The following is an 18,928-nucleotide window of genomic DNA, read 5'->3' on the forward strand; positions in this document are numbered from 1 at the left end:
TAGTCTTTTTTATATATAATATACTGCTTGTTATAACAGTTATGGAGAGGAGAACACAGCTTATATATATTAGCTTGTTGTAGCAGATGCTTTGGCAAAACCTGAGTATATATTGTCAGATGTGACAATAGAATTGTATAATATCTGCCAGATTATGACCAAGATAGGCGAGTAGGAAATAATATAAGATATAAATATATTAGATATAATACAAATAAAACCGCACAAGCAATTGAATGAAAAGCACAAATGTTTGACTGGTGAAGAGATAATATAAAGGATGACTGGCAGTCACAGACATCGATATGCATAGATGCTGTTTGGAACACCGAACGAACGGTAAGCTGTAGTCATATCTGGTAGATAACGACAGAGCCTATATGTTTGTTTTTCATCACCTACAATCCAATAACAAGATTTAATTGTAGCTCATGGGCTGAACGTTGCAACAACTGAATGTTAGTAAGCATGAACTGACCACTATTGGCAGCAGAGCTAATGACTGCCTTGAGCAGAGTATACATACACGTACGCATATAAGCAACCCGTACGCATATAAGCAACCCGTACGCATATAAGCAACCCGTACGCATATAAGCAACCCGTACGCCTATAAGCAACCCGTACGCCTATAAGCAACCCGTACGCGTATAAGCAACCGGAGTAATTTGAATGTTCATTTGTCATATGCACTTAGTAAAGAAACCAATTAAATGCTATTAGAGGAATGCGGCTCCTAGCCAGGAATTGCCAGAAATCTTCTGCGCTATGCATAAATTCACACTTTCCTCTAGCGATGTATATTATTCACCTGAATAGAGGTTAGTTTTTAGTTATCAAAGAAAAAACCTAGTATCCATTCCATACTATTCGTTTGTTAACTTTGACGTGTACAGAGAATGTAATACATGACTGTTTTTATTGTCTTCATTGATCATTATTCTAATGACAATATAATAAATTATCTTCTTTTAAAAAGAGTCACTTAATTGTAATGGAATTAACTTTTTAAATCTGGAAGCAAGCATTTTATTGAAATAGCTAGTAACACGAAGTGCCCAAAGGGCTCCCAGAAAACTAATAGAAAAACAACATCAATGAGATCTGCTGACTAATCTCCTGCAGACTAGTAACTGTTACACACAGGAGACAAAGCATAGGCTCTGGAGCAGTAGGACATACCTAATATATCTCAAACTCAGAGTTTTAAAAAAACACCTATAGTAGCCTATATGTTCCTACAACATAAATAATCCATTCCGGGAGCGTTTACATTATAGGGATTTTATATATATAAAATCCCTATAATGTGATAACATCCCAGTTATCAGTTATCCCTGTAAACAGTGATAACTGTTCATAAATATGATATATATATATATATGAACAGTAAAATACAAATAAATTGCCTAATCCGTGTTCAGATCTGCAAAACTCACCCATTTGAAACCTTCAAAAAGGAAAAAACTGGACTTAACTTTTTAAATTAATGATTATACAGTAACTGTGGTATTATTGGTTTGTATTGTCAACTTTTCTCCTTTTTCTTATCACTCTCACTTGGTTTATGGTCGATGATTGCAGCAATTTTACAATAAGTTAAGGGGAGCACACACCTCTAACGTCAACTTGCAATTATTTGTTCATGTTTTTTCTAGACGGCGAGGTCAATTCTGCAAATTTTTTTTTCATATGTGTACAATAAAATAAAACAAATTGTATTTTACTATAATAACAGCGGTGTCTATCTGTCTGTCGATTCATCTCCAGGATTCAAGGCTAGGATAAAAGATCGCTTTCGACGATACTCTAACTTATGACATTCAGATTGGTCCCATGACATTCAGATTGGTCAACCAATACTCTAATATTTTTGCAACAATTTTGAATAATTGTCTGGCTACTGAATCTCTGCGCTTTATTGACACCACTGACATTCTCCCACGGTGAACTAGACAGCTGCTCGGTTGCCGAGTATATATAATATAGATCTATGTCATCTTCTCTCGCAAGATCGGCAAGAGAGAAGACTATATTTTTAAAGCTGACTATGAGATGCTCATTATTCAAATTGAATTTGAGACCTTCCGCTGACTTAACGCTTTACATTGTATGTGCATACTTTCTATCATTTATTACGTAGTAACAAGCAAAAACTTACAAAACATAAAGACTTTACATTGTGTGGAGTTTACGTTATAGGAGCGTCTGCTTTAGGTTATAACATCAGACCACCAAAGAACATACACTGTTTTTACATGAACTGCTTAAGGTCTTGCATTTCATACACTAAACCTCAATCAAAACTACTAATATGTTGCGTAGGGTGTCTCATCTGAGTGGCAGGAGTTGTCCACATTTTCGTTATAAAATTATTCGTATCGTAAATGCAATAGCTGCGAGTTGGTATGCGAATAGAAGGTTGAACAGCGCTGCTACTTTCAGTTGGCTGTACGCTGTGCAACTGCAAACACTTTTGTAAATTAAACACAATTAAATTTTTTAACAATTAAATACAATTGTTAACATTTCGTGCCAAGGTTGACAGTGAAACGTATTCTCGAGTGTTACTCAAGCATTTAAATAAAAAGATAAAACTTGCTTTGAGTTATATGAGTTCACCAGATATTCAGCTTCTTATTTCAACTTACAATATTCCTCTGTACAAATTCCCAAACACCTACCAAGTTGACTAAGATAGTTACCACTCTGCGCTAAATGGACAGTGAAAATTATGTCGAGTACTGAATAAGTACTTTTAAAGGAAAGTCTTAACCTATAGCTGGATGAGTGAATGTTTGTTGACTGATTTAATTGTTTTTGTTTTATGCAAAATTTTCAACTCGGCCGAACTGATTAAAGTTTCGATGTTTCATTCAAGTTTAACAGTAAAATTAATGTCAAGCGCTGTCGGAGTTTCGTACAAAGAAACAAATTTAATTTTTTGAATTCAACCCAAGTTTGTGCCAAGTTACTTTAAAGTAGGTAGTAAAATATTGCAAACATAATTTCCATTCATGGTGACTTTCCACCAAAGTAAGGTATATGGAATTGTCAATAACTTGAAGGGTTGCATTTGTAGCTTCAAAAAGAGGCAATCTTCAGCTGAAAAAAGGCAGTATTATAATCATACGAACAGCGGCGTACATGACTTTTCTTTTTGCACATGAGTCACGGCTGATGGGGGGGGGGGGGGGCGGGGGTGGGCGGGGGGGGGGGTGGGCGGGTTGGGGGGGGGGGTGGGGGGCGATGGGGCTGGAAGTGATCTATTTAAGGGATTGCTTATGAAGTGTTAGCTAAAATTTCAGTTTTACCCCTATCCAGGGTAGTAATCCAGGGAAGCGAGTCATGGAAACATAGTGATTCACTATGTTTTCATGACTCGCTTAATCCGCATGATTCTCATTCACTATGTTTCCATGACTCGCTTAATCCGCATGATTCTCATAATTCGAACGATCCGCAAGTTGAGTTACTTAGCAATCGAGCGTTTCAATGAACACCTGGCGATGCGGATTTAACACCAGTACTTGACCCCGTAGGTCAAGTATTAGCCTAATTAATGACTATTAATAGCTAAGCAGTCTTGTCACGCTTAGCTTAGCAGCGATCGTTCGGAACGTTGGCGCATTGAGACTGCTGAAATCGAAATAAAAACGACTGAAGCGTGAAAATGTTTTTAATGTAATAGCCAACGATAATCAAATGCGCATTAATCGCAAGTACCGTTTCCATGATTCGCAAGCATGATGGATTCGATAAAGTTTTGCGGATCGCAAAACTCGCTTAGCTTGCAAATTTATGCGGATAGCTTGCGGATTTATGCCGTTTCCATGACGCGGTTATCTTGCGGATTGGCTCTAATTTGCGAATTATGTGGGTCATGGAAACGCAGTGATAATTCGAATGATCCGCAAGTTGAGTTGCTTAGCAATCGAGCGTTTCAATGAACACCTGGCGATGCGGATTTAACACCAGTACTTGACCCCGTAGGTCAAGTATTAGCCTAATTAATGACTCTATTAATAGCTAAGCAGTCTTGTCACGCTTAGCTTAGCAGCGATCGTTCGGAACGTTGGCGCATTGAGACTGCTGAAATCGAAATAAAAACGACTGAAGCGTGAAAATGTTTTTAATGTAATAGCCAACGATAATCAAATGCGCATTAATCGCAAGTACCGTTTCCATGATTCGCAAGCATGATGGATTCGATAAAGTTTTGCGGATCGCAAAACTCGCTTAGCTTGCGAATTTATGCGGATAGCTTGCGGATTTATGCCGTTTCCATGACGCGGTTATCTTGCGGATTGGCTCTAATTTGCGAATTATGCGGGTCATGGAAACGCAGTGAATGACAATTAGTAAATTAGTTATCGACAATAAAGGCGCAAAGTTAATCATGTTCGCACAAGCGGAACCAGGTAAAGCTCGCAATATTCTGCAGGCAGGTGGCAGGCAGGTGAGTAAACATCACGGGCTTTGACAGAGCTAGCCAGATGTCCTTAATTAAACAGGCATCAGCAAGTAGGAAGATGAGAATGCCAGATCCACTAGCAGTCAATTAATGCCCTTATCCAACTGATCAAACAAATATATCACGAACCTTGAGAACAAATTGCAACAGCAGAGTAATTAAACCAAACGAGTTTTAAATGATGCCGAAAGATTTGACCAGATTTGCGGAAGATGAAATCAAAACAGAAAAGTATTGCCAGTGTCAGTGCCAGTGTAGTATATGCTTAACATTAAGCTATACCTTAAATAGTTGAAGTATTGTATCAGCTTCTCAAGCACGTCCAGCAAGCTCACCGTCCTAGACAAGAAGGCCTTTCCGATATCTCCGTCAGCTGTCGACTAGCTTCGCCAGCACTTCGTGATCTTCCGTTAGGGTCAATGCCGTTCTCACGATACCCTACACCTCCCCTTCAAGCTTCCTTCCGGGGTGCCCTCACACCCTCTCTACAAACATAAATACCAACAACCAGCAGTAACTTTGTTTTTTTATCCTTTATTTTATTTATTTTATATATACATATGTACAACTCTATTTAGATGAACCTCCTCCTTAATCTTTCCATATTAATTGTGTTCACCCTCCTTATTTCTCTGGCCCAATCTCTAGTTATATCTCTCGTTGGGTGAACACCATCCCTCAACAGTTGTGGTCTGAATCTATACGTGTGGTTCCTTCTAGTGAAAATTCTTCTATGCATATAGGGGGTTGCCATATTTCTAGCCATATTAAAATCAATGATCAGTCTGTTCTCGACGACGACCATCCCTCTCACCATCCTAGTATACCGTTCATTGTCATTTCTTACACTCCTCTCTCTACTCCTAGCCCTTATAGCTAGCTGATTGTTATAAATGGCAAAGGTCATGGGATAGATTGTACAAATAACTATTATATGTCATTTCTGAACATCCGTATCCTATAAGGCTCATATATCTCATCCAAACTACAATTATTGGGTCTATCTAAACTACACTGTCTTACATTACCCAAATAATTAATCCTACTAAACCTTACAGGCCCTACATGAACATAGATAATAGAACCGCGGAACCTTCCAAAGTCTGATGTTATATATTGTAACGCCTCGCTCCACGTCAGACCAGGTATTGATATAGTTTCAAATGAGGAGTCCTCCAACTCTCTCACAATAGAGTTTCCCAGAACAAAAGTTTTCATGACTGTAACAAATTATAACAGTTAAATAACAACACATTTACAATAATAAGGAAATCAGATAATTATAAATCAAACATCTTTGGAGGTTTCGATTGCCTTCCTGATTTTGTGACGTATACTGGTTTGGGGTCACTCTGCTGTTTACTAGATCTTCTTCCTTGAGGCGAAAACTGTGTCTGTCCTTGTGGTTCCTCCCTTTCTTGCAGAGCTTAATGTCTCAGAAGAATTGGGCTCTGATGTCTTGATATGCATCTATTTACCGGACTGTTTCCTGCCGACAACTCCCTCTCCTGCCTATTGTCACTAGTATGTGTTTCCTGAGTAACCTCTCTATCATCTCCCTGTCCTCTTTCTGTATGGCCTTCATGTGATATCCTTGACTCTTCGGAAAATCCTGATGCTGTTTTCTCTCTTTCTTTTAGCAGTTCTGGAGAAGCCTGCACTTCTTCCGACTCTGTATTCGCTTCACCTCTTCCTACTACGTGAGCCCGATTCCTCCTAAAAAGTGTATCACTGGAAGTTCTAGCTACTACTTCCCTACCTCTAGTAGCAACTACTCGAGCTGGAACACTCTGACCTCCTGGATTATTTATGACCACTGGCTGATTTATCGTTAAATCCGATCTTGGTTTTGTCGCATGTCGTTTGTTATACCACAAGTCTCTTTTAGCTCGAATTTGGGACTCTTTATTCTTCAGCTTTTTTAAGTCAATTCTGCCCTCGGGCATAATGCCCATCGAATTCATTGATCTATTGAACAATAATTGGGCTGGTGAATAACCATTTGACAGTGGTGTGTCCCTATACATACACAACGCTGCTTGTAAGTTGGTATTCTTGTTCATCAGGCCTTTTACTGTTCTTACTGCCCTTTCGGCTTCACCATTACTTCGAGGATAACGTGGCGCACTGGTAATGTGTTCAATGTCCCATTTTCTGAAAAAACTTTTCATTTCTTCCGAAACAAACTGTGGGCCATTGTCACTGACCATAGTGTTCGGAATTCCTATGGTACAAAATAATTCTTCCAGAGTCCTTACGATTACCGATGAGCTGGACGAGTCCTTCAACTCGTGCACCGTAACAAATCTGCTAAAGTAATCTATCACCAACAAATATTCTTTTTCATTCTTTTCAAATATATCCATTGCCAATCTCCACCAGGGTCTCTCTGGTATCGGAGTAGTTAGCAATGGTTCCCTTGGTTTCAACCGAAACTGTTCACATTTGTCACAGTTCTTGACCATTGTTCTAATTTCTGCTGTCATACCCGGCCACCAGACTATCTCTGTTGCTCTTCGGATGCTTTTTGTTTCTCCTTGATGTCCCTTATGTATGTCTTCTAATACTCTCTGCCTTTCCAGCAATGGAATAAATACGCGATTGTTGTACAGAATGATCCCATCAACGTATGTCAGAAAATCTCTAAATGTATAACACGGTTTAGCTTCCTCCGGTAATCTCTTCCAGTCCGGCCATCCATCTGCAATGTATTTACTTAACAACACTCCTAAGTCATCTTCTAGTAGTGTTGCTTTGATTCTGTTTAATCTGTTCGTGGCAATTGGCATAGCTGCTATTATTTCCAATACCATCTTCGAGTCCTTCAACTCGTCTACGTCATTTTCTATCTCTTCTACTGGTGCCCTTGACAAAGCATCAGCCAGGACCAACTTTTTGCCAGGTGTATAAATGATTGAGTACCTATATGCCATCATTCGTAGTCGGAAACGTTGCACTCTAACTGGTAGCTTGGCCAGCTCTTTGTTACCTAGTACCGCTAGCAGTGGCTTGTGATCAGTCTCTATTGTAGTCTCTTCCAGCCACGTAATAGTTGAACTTGTCGCATGCCCAGGCTATAGCCAGGGCTTCCTTTTCTATTTGTGCATAGTGTTTTTCTGCTGATGTGAGGGCCCTCGAAGCATAAGCTACCGGTCTCCACTCTTCATTGACTTTTTGTAGTACGGCTGCGCCTAATCCATAGGACGACGAGTCCGCGCTGATCATCGTGTCGGCAGACAGAGCATATGGAACCAATACTGGGGTATTTGTTAAAATTTCTTTGACATTTTTGAATTGTTCATCATGTAATTCTCCCCATGCCCAATCACAGTCTTTGCCTAACAGCTGGCGTAAATGATGAGTCCTATCCGCTAATAGCGGAGTAAATTTTCCCAAGTAATTGACCATTCCAAAAAAACGTTTCAATTCTGTTCTGTTGGATGGTTTTGGAAAGTTTGTTACTGCTTTGGTTTTCTCCGGATCAGCTCTGATTCCATTTTCGTCAATTATGTGGCCTATAAATTTAGTTTTATTCACTTCAAACTCACATTTATCTGAATTAAGGGTAATACCTGCTTTTTCCAACCTATCGAGAACTTTCCTCAGTCTCGTATCATGTTCTTCTTTAGAGGTGCCGTGAATCAAGATGTCATCCATTTGACAAATAACCCCTTCAAGACCGAGTAATACTTTCTGCATTTCTCTTTGGAATATTTCTGGGGCAGAACTTATTCCAAACGGCAATCTTTTACAAAAAAATCTACCAAACGGTGTAATGAATGTTGTCATCTTCTGTGACTCGGGGTGTAATTCTAACTGCCAATAACCACAATTGGCATCTAATTTACTGAACACTTTGGAGTTTCCTAACTCCGCCAGTGTCTCTTCTGAAGTCGGAAGTGGGTGGTATTCTCTTCTAACTGCTCTGTTCAGGTTAGTGAAATCTATACAGACGCGAAGCTTTCCATTTTTCTCTGGCACTGCGATGCAAGGGGCACACCATTCTGTTGGCTCTTCAATTTTCTCAATTACTTTGAGTCGCTCCATCCTTTGCAGTTCTTCTTCCAGTGGTTTTCTTCGCGCTGCTGCAACCCTCCGAGGGACACTCTGGACAAACGGATCAATTTTTTTATTTATTGATATTTTCACTTTAGTGTCTAATGATCCTAACCCTACAAACATTTTAGAATACTTCTTTTTCCAATCATTTCTTTTAGCTTCTACAGTTCCTACAAACTGTATCAACCCTAACTTTGCTATTGCTGGCTTTCCCAACAATGGTGAAACTAGATTATCTACAAAGTACACTGTTTCCTCAACTTGTCTACCTCCTTTAGACAACTTTACAACTGCCTGACCAATCCACAACCAACTCGTGGTTTCCTGCTCCTCTTAATTTTTTATTCGAACATTTTGTATTTCTAACATATTTTCTGAGTTCCGATGGAATGGCTGTTACTGCTGCTCCCGTATCTATTTTGAATTTAATTATTCGAGTATTTACTTTAATATCTACTAACCAAGCTTTTGACGTTTCGGTGAGTGATTCGGACACTCCATTTAGTCATTCGGAGTTGCCCAAAAACAGACCTTCTAGTTCATCACACTCAACTTCCTCAGCTCTATTTCTGTAGCCTACTTTACAGACCTTAGCCCGTGCCCAATGTCCACGACCTTTGCACATGTGACAAATAGAGTTTCGGGCCGGACATCTATCTTTTGGATGGGCTGGTTTGTTGCAAAAGTCACACTTGGGTCTTTCTTTGCTATTAATGGGTCCATGTCTTTTCTGACTACCAAATCTATCTTGCCGATAATCATCAACTGACCTTGCTTGATATCCTGTCCTATATTGTCTAACTATATCCAAGCTTTGGGACTGTTTGACTGTATCTAAATTTTCCGTACCCATCTCCTGACTTGTCATTTTTGATACCTGAGCATGGTGACTTACATACTGTTTCGCTTTAGTTATGCATTTATTCAGGTCTAGGTCCTCTACGTCTATTAGATATTCTCTAAGTTTATCGTCAGCAACTCCTACAACTATCCTATCCCTCACCATTTCATCACGAATTGTTCCATAGTCACAATTGTCTGCCTGTGATTGTATTTGTGTAATAAATTGATGGATAGACTGAGTTCCTTGCTTGATACTGTTAAACCGCACTCGTTCAAAAATAACATTTTTTACCGGTTCAAAATGTCGATCAAACATGGCTATTACATTGTCTAATGTCTTGGTTCTTCCTTCTTCTGTGGCATGAAATGTGAATTGATTGTATATCGGCACACTATCAGATCCCATCAAGAGTAGCAAATTGGCAATCTGTTGATCAGCGTCCATATCTGAATACTTCTTAACAATTTTCAATATATCAAAATGAGCTTTAAAGACTTTCCAATTGAGTGCTAAATTTTCTCCTTTAAAATTTAATCTTTGCACAAAACGATCTTCTCTACTTTCAGCCATTTCAATTTCTTGTACAACTCCAATCGATATGATTTATAATTACCAGAGTTCCTACAAACTCTTTATAATCGAATTCCTACAAATTCGCTATTAAAACCCCAACGGAAACAATGGCAGCTCAATACAATGTGCTAATGTTAACGACAGAAGTTCTTACAAACTTTCTGATGACTTGAATCTTAAATATACCACGAATTCCTACAAATTCGCTAACTAGGCTTCTAGTAGTTAACTTCTGACACCATGTAGTATATGCTTAACATTAAGCTATACCTTAAATAGTTGAAGTATTGTATCAGCTTCTCAAGCACGTCCAGCAAGCTCACCGTCCTAGACAAGAAGGCCTTTCCGATATCTCCGTCAGCTGTCGACTAGCTTCGCCAGCACTTCGTGATCTTCCGTTAGGGTCAATGCCGTTCTCACGATACCCTACAGCCATGCTTTCAAGCGATTCATACGGTAATCATCCAACATGCACAGATTAATGACAAATGTGCATAATTGTAGTTAGATATCTGTAGCTGACCATCTACTTGACTAACTAAAAAAGTTAAAGGTTAACTAACAGCCTTGTAAAATTACATCTATTCACTTTCAAAATCATTGCTGAAAAACATAACATCACAGTCATATTGTTATATGGCCTGATATTACATTTTTCAGCAATGATCTTTTTAACTGATAAATGGTTTTTGATTTTGATGTTATAATAACGAAAAACCGGTTTTGGAGACAAAAACACTCGTGACGCATTCTGCCAGCTGGAGGTTATTTGTTCTGCAAAACATAGACATATGATATATATACGAGGTTAATGCCAACGATTAATCAAGGCGAGCACACGAGACGAAACTTCTGCTATGAGCCCGCTAATCTAATCCATTTTTCCAATCTAGTGGCCACGCTACATGTTTTGGTTACCCAACATGGGAGTTAATTCTAACGCAAGGTAGAAGCATATTCTACAAATCCCAAACGTCTTTGTCGTATTTCTGCAGCCCGCATTAACTTTAGAGCTGTGGTTATAGAATCACACCAATCAGCTAGTGGGTATAGCTTATGGAGTGTGCGAGCACAAAACTTTTCCTTCACACAAATAGGAAATTGCAAAAATTAACCATAAAAATTAGCTATTCTCGGAAGTCACTTGTTTAAGACCTTTTTATGCATTCTCTGCTTTCATGAACAAGGACTCTGATTGAACAATTTTTAGATAGTCTTGTAGAAAAAAATGAGCATTGTAGATCTGTATATATAAATCTCAGTGTGTGTGGGTCTGTTTGTCTGTTATTCTGTGATTCCGTGTGTCCAGCTATAGCTATTATGGTGCGTTTACACTGGCCGACACCGACTCCGATTAGGTGCCAATACCCCGACTCAGACAGGTACCTCAGACATTTCACGTATGGGTGCCGACACCGACTCCCCCTTTACATTGCAACGATCAAACGATTTTGGTCATACCAACAGCCAATCACAGCGCTTCGCCGTTCTGACCTTCACCCGACCACGCGAAGACGAGTACACATAAAAATCAACGCGCTTGATGTGGAAAATTATATACTAGTACTACACTACTACTACTACTGCTTCTACTACTACCGCTAGAAGCGACTACTAAATGCCGAGCAATGAATGAATGATGAGGCAATGAAAGTCTGAGCAAAGAACTGTACGTACAGTTAATTATTATTATTATACGTCCGAGTAATTATAATAAATAAAATGAATAATGAAGAAGATTGAATGGTGAATGTATATTTGTGGTAGTAGTAGTGTGGTGGACGCCGGGCCAACACTTTACACTTCTTGTAATTATATGTTTGTATATATTTTATGTCTGTATATATTTTATTATATGGGTTTTCCTTTTTATTCTCTTTTTATTGTTGGCCTTGTTACTCGTTACGCTATCAATTGTCGTCGTTTATGTTGTCATATCAACGCACTAGCGGGCCTAATTCTTGGCCATTAACATTGTTAGCCGGTGTTCTCACTCGGTCCCGTTAGCCGGACACAAAACACATTATACAAAACACTTTTCTCATGATATGTAGTTTGAAAATTAGAATGGCAAATGTTGTTATATATGTTAAATACAAACCAATTTTCTGACCAAAGACTTTTTATTACCTAGGCAACGCCGGGTAGCACAGCTAGTAATAATATATATTGAACTGGCTTCATTGCATTGTTGAAATTCTCCGTGACGTCATAATACAACAACGCATACCATATTCATGTGAGCAGAGTAATGAACTGGCTGTTTTATTCTCCAAGATAAGAAAGGGGATGTCGGCAGCAAACAATTAGATATATAAAACTGGCTGCTGGATTCATAGCCAGAAATATGAAGATGTTAGAAGATGGCAGCTTTTACATACTCAAAGATATGAAGATACCTGAAACTGGCTGCCGACTTCATTCTAAAAGATGAGAAGAGGATGTTCAAAGCTGACGGCCATTTCGATCCACGATGATGAGAATGGGACATTAAAACTAGCTGCCGGCTTCACATCATATGGATAGAAAAGGATGTCAGAAGCTGGAAGCCCAGCGCTGTACCCAAAGAGAAGAAGATATTGTCTGAAACCGGCTGCCCGCTTCTTTCTTAAAGATAAAAAGATGATGTCCAAAGGCAGTGACCGGTTCAACACCCATGGATGATTTGAGGACATTTAAAACTGCCAGCTTCATAGCCAAAAATAAGAATTTATTGGAAACTGGTGACTGGTTTCAGAACCGGTGATGAGATGTTAGAATCTGATGTTCAGTTCCACATCCGAAATCAGGAGAGACATCTGCAAGTAGTCGCTCGCTTGACAATAAATTTCACATTGCTCCACATCATTACTTACAATTGCTGCATGTTTCTTGAAATTTCAGCCATGGTTAGATCTGCAAGTACTTCTAAATGCATGATGTATATACAGTATAGAGTATAGAACTGGGTTTGCTATCAATATGTTTCTTTCTGCATGTGCATTCAATGTTTAAATAATATATGCTTACATTAAACTGATCATACCTTTTCTACCGTGTAGCTCCTATTTACTACTTCAGCACCTTGTCCAACTCAGTTTCTTTCCGTATTCAGTGTACAACCACCAGTTATTTCACAATGCATTAATTTGCTGACAGATCTTAGTAAAACAATTGTGTTCGGCAAAATACAAAATTACACCACAATTTACTATGTTCATCAAAATGCATACAGAGTAATGAGATGCCTATGGTTCCCTCTGGCTGTATTCCATCACAACCGATTTTCAGAATCTCTAACTTTGCATAAAAAGAACACAAATTAAAATATTGCATTGAGCTCTACAGTGACACAGAGAGTTCCAAGATGACATTATGTTGCGCTCTCCTTACGCAGCACTTTGGTGGCAAATGAATTTTGGTGGTTCGTGTCTGGTGGAGCTAAAGTTTTTGTTTTACACGACTTGTAATACTGGCTGTAGTCATAGGACCTGAACTCAAGATTCTTATCTTCAAGCATACCTGTAACATACCAACAGTCTATGAACAATTCATCATATCTACTACATAACATACCTGTAGCATACCACTGGTCTAAAAATAATTCATCATATCTACTACATAACATACCTGTAACATAGCAACAGTCTAAGAATAATTCATCATATCTTCTACATAACATACCTGTAACATAGCAACAGTCTATGAACAATTCATCATATCTACTCCATAACATACATGTAGCACACCCCAAGTCAATGTACAAATCACAAAATCTATTTCATAACACGCCGGTGATATATCTATATACATGTATTTTAACTCATGGATTGGACACTACCTATTTTATATCACCATATGCATAGAGGTATTCTGTGTAAACCATAGTCTATTAGTTAAGTTCCCATGATATCATGTTGTATCAAAGATTGTCACTGTATGGAAATGTACCAGTACATTTAAGAAAGTCCACCAACTTGCTATAGATCTTTGACTGAGGTCTGTCTATATACTATATGATACAGTGATATATATACAACTTATATTACACACCACATGTACCGTGTATAACATACCCTATATAGTCTGTGTTACATACCCAGCACAACATTTTAATAATACTATAAATTAATTTGCATACATAACAATTGATAACATGTTACATGCCGCAAAAAACATATACTAGAAATTCCACTGTCATACAGCCCACGACCAAAGAGATATTGGAAAAAAAGAAAGGGTACTGATGGTTAAGAAATGCAATATTTGCAGTCAAAATGGCACTGCAGTGCAATAGGATAATTGCAATGGTAGCTGTAATGTACTGGGTGTGGGTGTTATTATATACAACAAACAGCAATAATGACAGGAAAAGATAATATGTGTCGCGGTCACAGAAACCATGGTTAAGTCGCAAATCACGAAGTTGAGTTATCCGACTTTGAAGTTGCACCAACTGAATTTATAATATTGGTAACGATTTTTGTAACGCGTGCATATGGACCAATCAAAAAGTGATCTTTCTGAATCTGAAGTCAGTTTAGCCAATAGAAGTCTTCAACCCTCGGAAAAACCCTCTTAAAACCGTTGCTAAGCTAAACAGGAAGTACTGAAAAATGGCGTCCGATAAATATAATCGTTTCTTTTTTGCCGATTTTAAAGATAACTCTGACATTTTGGACACTTATAATCAGTACTTTGGTGTTCCAACTGATGTCAAAAGCAGTAAAAGTAAAGGGAATTACGATGATAATTTCCTAACAATTCTTAAAAGATTATTACATTATTTAATCATAAGAATAATTATTCAATTTTATAGGATTATTATCAGATTTAATTATAAGAATAATTATTCGAATTTCCAAGATCGAAGTATATAGTGACCGATAGTGTGCAATATGTTACTGTTGTTACTTTTTTAAAGATTTTGTTGATGATTTGGCTGTGCCCGATATCGCGGTACTGCCAAGCCGTTTTAAATATCTACAAAATTAAGTAATACATTTTCTTATAAATATACAGCTATTTCTGTGACAACCAGCTAAAATCTGTTTAGATTTTTGAATTCAGCATAATTTTTTGAATAGAAACACAGAAATCTAGATGAATATCTGAACCTTTTGATATTGGTTGCTAGGACGTTTTGAAATGTAAACAAAATTGGGCATTGGTTTTCGTTTTTCAAACTTAAACACCAGTTTTCTCCGAACTATGTTTTCGCACTAATGGTAAACGCGCATTCAGTTTATTGACCATAAAATTTGCTGTAATTAAGCTAGAATCAAATTTTTGCAAAATAACTGAGAATTTTTTCTTCCTGCTAATGTAGATAACTCCAAATCTTACAATCCCGACTTAACCATGGTTTCTGTGATCATGACCCATATGTTTATATCTCTCCCCCTGCAATAGGAGAAATGCAATATTGGCCAATATTAGAAATAAAATGCACTGATATTATTAGAATAACAAATATTATTAATATAGTAATAATATAAAACCAATGCACAATTTTGTTTACATTTCAAAACGTCATAGCTAGCAATATCAAGAAGTTGTGATATTTATATAGATTTTTAGAAAATCTGTACTACGTAGTCATTGTTCTGTAGTCATCCAAACTTATAATTAAATATTGTAATAACCGTATAAGAATCATTAGAAAAAATCATCGTCATTTCCTTTACTTACACTGCGTTGGACATCAGTTAGAATACCAAAGCACTCAAGAGTGTCTAAAATGTCAGTTACTTTGAAATCGGCAAAAACGAAACTTTCATGAAATGATTTCAATACTCCTACGTTAATTACAGAAACCTTCGGCAATTTGACAATGCTATAGACTGGTGAAATGTGCACATTATTTTTCTGTGAAATGCGCTCGACTTAATCGTTCTATTCTTTGTCGCTCGGCTTTTCAATTTCCGGTCTTAACTTTTATTAAACCAAGCTTGTCAAGCGTTTTGTGATGAATTTCAGCCAAATTAATTTGTCTATTTGTGTATAATCCGATCAGATGGGTAAGTTTTAAGATAATGCCGACGGTGTACAAAGACTTGGTAATATATTTAAACAGGCTTATATGTGTTTTGTATCGTTATTATATTTTAACGACTACAAAACGATGGTTAAATTTGTTGATGAGATTTCAAGACACGGGTTCGTCTCATTGTTGATGAATAATTTTCGTAAGTTGTATGCACATGCATTTATCATAAAAACTCTCAAACTTCGCATCCGCTCGTTTGGTCGTGGGATTAGGTACCACAGACCCCAAGTTCCTGGAGAGCCGACAATACGCAACACACCAGAGAAATTATATAGCTATACCTCCTACTTGGCGGAGGTTTACATTTCAGACCAACTAGCGTAATAGATAATGGTTTTTTATGTATTAGCCATAATTTTAGCACTTACAAAAACTTACAATGTTATTAAACTTGTACAACTGCTATACATGGTAATACATGTACATACAGTAGACTTGTACCACTGCTATACATGGTAATACATGTACATACAGTAGACTTGTACCACTGCTATACATGGTAATACATGTACATACAGTAGACTTGTACCACTGCTATACATGGTAATACATGTACATACAGTAGACTTGTACCTTGATTTACAAGCTTAATGCATTTCAAGAGCGAGCTGGTATGTCAATTTTTTCGTATCCCACAGTAAGATTTCATATATAAAACTAGAAATTCCCCTGTCATACAGCCCACGACCTGATAATGGAATAAGTGATAACGGAAAAAAGAAAGGGTAGTGCTGGTTGTTGAAAAAGTAGTTGTCAGCAGGAATTGACAGAGACTACTATCTCAAACCTATGTTTCACAACAATAAAATAAATATTAATTAAAGCTGTAGGCCTAACCTACTATAATGTATGTAATATGCAACAGCAAAAAGGAAATATGTTTATTATATCTCTGAAATCCAATATTAGAAGTAAAATGGCAAGCTGCTGTGCAATATACCGTAAGTCCTTATGCTCAAGCTGCGCGGCTTGTCATTGGGCGCGGCTTCTGATTCAAGGTCATAGACCTTTGGCTAAAGCCAAATTTTTAAAACTTACGGGGGACTCAAGAAGGCTTCTCGATAAATGCGGTCTCTGCTCAGTTCCGTGCTATAACCATAGAATCGCAGTCATGATACACTTTTATGTACGGGGTTTTGGCGACCTACTAGTTTATTTTCAAGGTCATGTTAATGGAATACTTTAGACTAAAGAAGAACTTATCGCTCTAATTCGATATAAATTTGTGACACACGAGTGAGAGATAAGCGGTTGGGAGCGTGTTAATACCTGCTGACATCGAAGCAGATAAAAATCTAGCTGAGACATGGCAAGTAAGTTCTTGATGCAAGGGTTCAAGAATCTTAATTCGGAATTGGAAGCAAAAAAAAATTATTTTCACATGTACTGATGTAGCATTGTTTTCTTATTTAAGATGACAGAGGTATAACGAAACCCGCCTCAACACTCTAGCTCCCAGAGGAGTCATGGACGACAAAACCTCAGTCGTTAGCCGCGGTCTGTGGGCATATGCAGCTTGTTGGTAAGGGCGGCTAGATACCTCAGGTCGCTTGTTGGAGGATTATTTTTTCTTTCGTGAGTCATCTGTTTTTGAGCACAAGCCACGCGGTTTGACCAAGAAGACTTACGGTACACAGTTTGAAAGTTGGTTGTGTTGAATGTAGAATGGTTTTGATAGCGATCTTTAACAGAAAGCAAGTATGAGCATTCACGCGTCTGGAAGTTTTCTGCAAACTGGAGCAAAATGAAAAAATGCTCTCGTCATAAAGGGGCTTTGTAGTTCGGCCCTAGCTTGTACATAAGATGTAAAGAATTTTGGCTAACGTTTTAAATACTTTAATGAAACCTTCGGTAGTTGGACAAAAAAAACATAAGCTGATAAACTGTGTACCACAATTTCGTACCTGTAAATCGGTCTACGCCTCAAACGGTCTGCGTTTATCACAGAAACCTTTGGATAAATAAATTCGAATTATTGTTCTTATAATTAAATCTTATAATAATTTTATGAAATCAAATAATTATTCTTATAATTAAATATTTTTGCAAGATATGAAAAACGGAAAAATATTAGAAACCTTCGGCAATTATACAATGCCATAGACTGGTGAAATGAGCACGTTTTCCTCATGAATTGCGCACTGCTTAATAGTTCTACTATCTGTCGCACAGCTTTATAGGCGTATCGTTGGCCGGTCTTAATTTTGATTATTAAAAAAGCTTGTCAAGTTTTTTATTGCGATTTTAGGCCAAATTAATCTGTCTATTTGTGTATAATCCAATCAGATGGGTAAGGTTTAGGATATTGTCTACAAATAACATAATTGGTAACATATTGGTAACATATTTAAATAGGTTTATATGTGTTTTATATCGTTATTATACTTAACAACTCCATGAAAAATGGTTAAACTTGTTGATGAGATTTCGGTACAAGGGTTTGCGACGGTGTTGATGAATAATTTTCGTGAGTTGTGTGCACATATGCATTTATCATAAATCTCCCAAACAATCGTTTCGCTCGTGTTTGGTCGTGGGATAACTCAATACAAATTAATCCATTCTCATCCTCTCAAAAACCATTTAAAAATAGAAAACTATGATGGAAAAATGTGTTTTTGTTTCAATTCACTTCCTACACACCATGTAACAAATACCTATCTAGTGGTTATAGTCTACAATATAATTGAACTTTTTTATGTGCAGTACTGTATGAAGTTCTTTCAAGACAGACGTGGCGGCTGACGGTCGTTGAAACAGACTTGATGGCAACAGGTTCGTATGCTACAATTTTGTGATGGTACGTAACGTAACATTAATTTAAATAAAATGGATTTAGCTTACTAAATGAAAAATAAGTTTTATTTCTACACTAAACTCTAATTTTGTCTTCGCTTTAATTTTTTATTTTCTTCTATTGTCTTGGTGCTATTTGACTCACTTTCACGTT

General features: G+C 37.5%; 1 protein-coding gene across 1 annotated transcript in view; it reads right to left on the reverse strand.

The window, feature by feature from the left end:
• Window positions 1-13,007: 13,007 nt before the first annotated feature.
• LOC137387826 (small ribosomal subunit protein mS40-like) overlaps window positions 13,008-18,928 on the reverse strand; it is a 57,497-nt gene continuing 51,576 nt past the window's right edge. The window contains exon 8 of the mRNA XM_068074338.1: window positions 13,008-13,451. Within this exon, the coding sequence (XP_067930439.1) occupies window positions 13,303-13,451 (149 nt within the window). The 3' untranslated portion in view covers window positions 13,008-13,302. The remainder of the gene's footprint in view (window positions 13,452-18,928) is intronic.

This window comes from Watersipora subatra, chromosome 2 (genome assembly GCF_963576615.1).
Source record: "Watersipora subatra chromosome 2, tzWatSuba1.1, whole genome shotgun sequence".
Classification (NCBI taxonomy): domain Eukaryota; kingdom Metazoa; phylum Bryozoa; class Gymnolaemata; order Cheilostomatida; family Watersiporidae; genus Watersipora; species Watersipora subatra.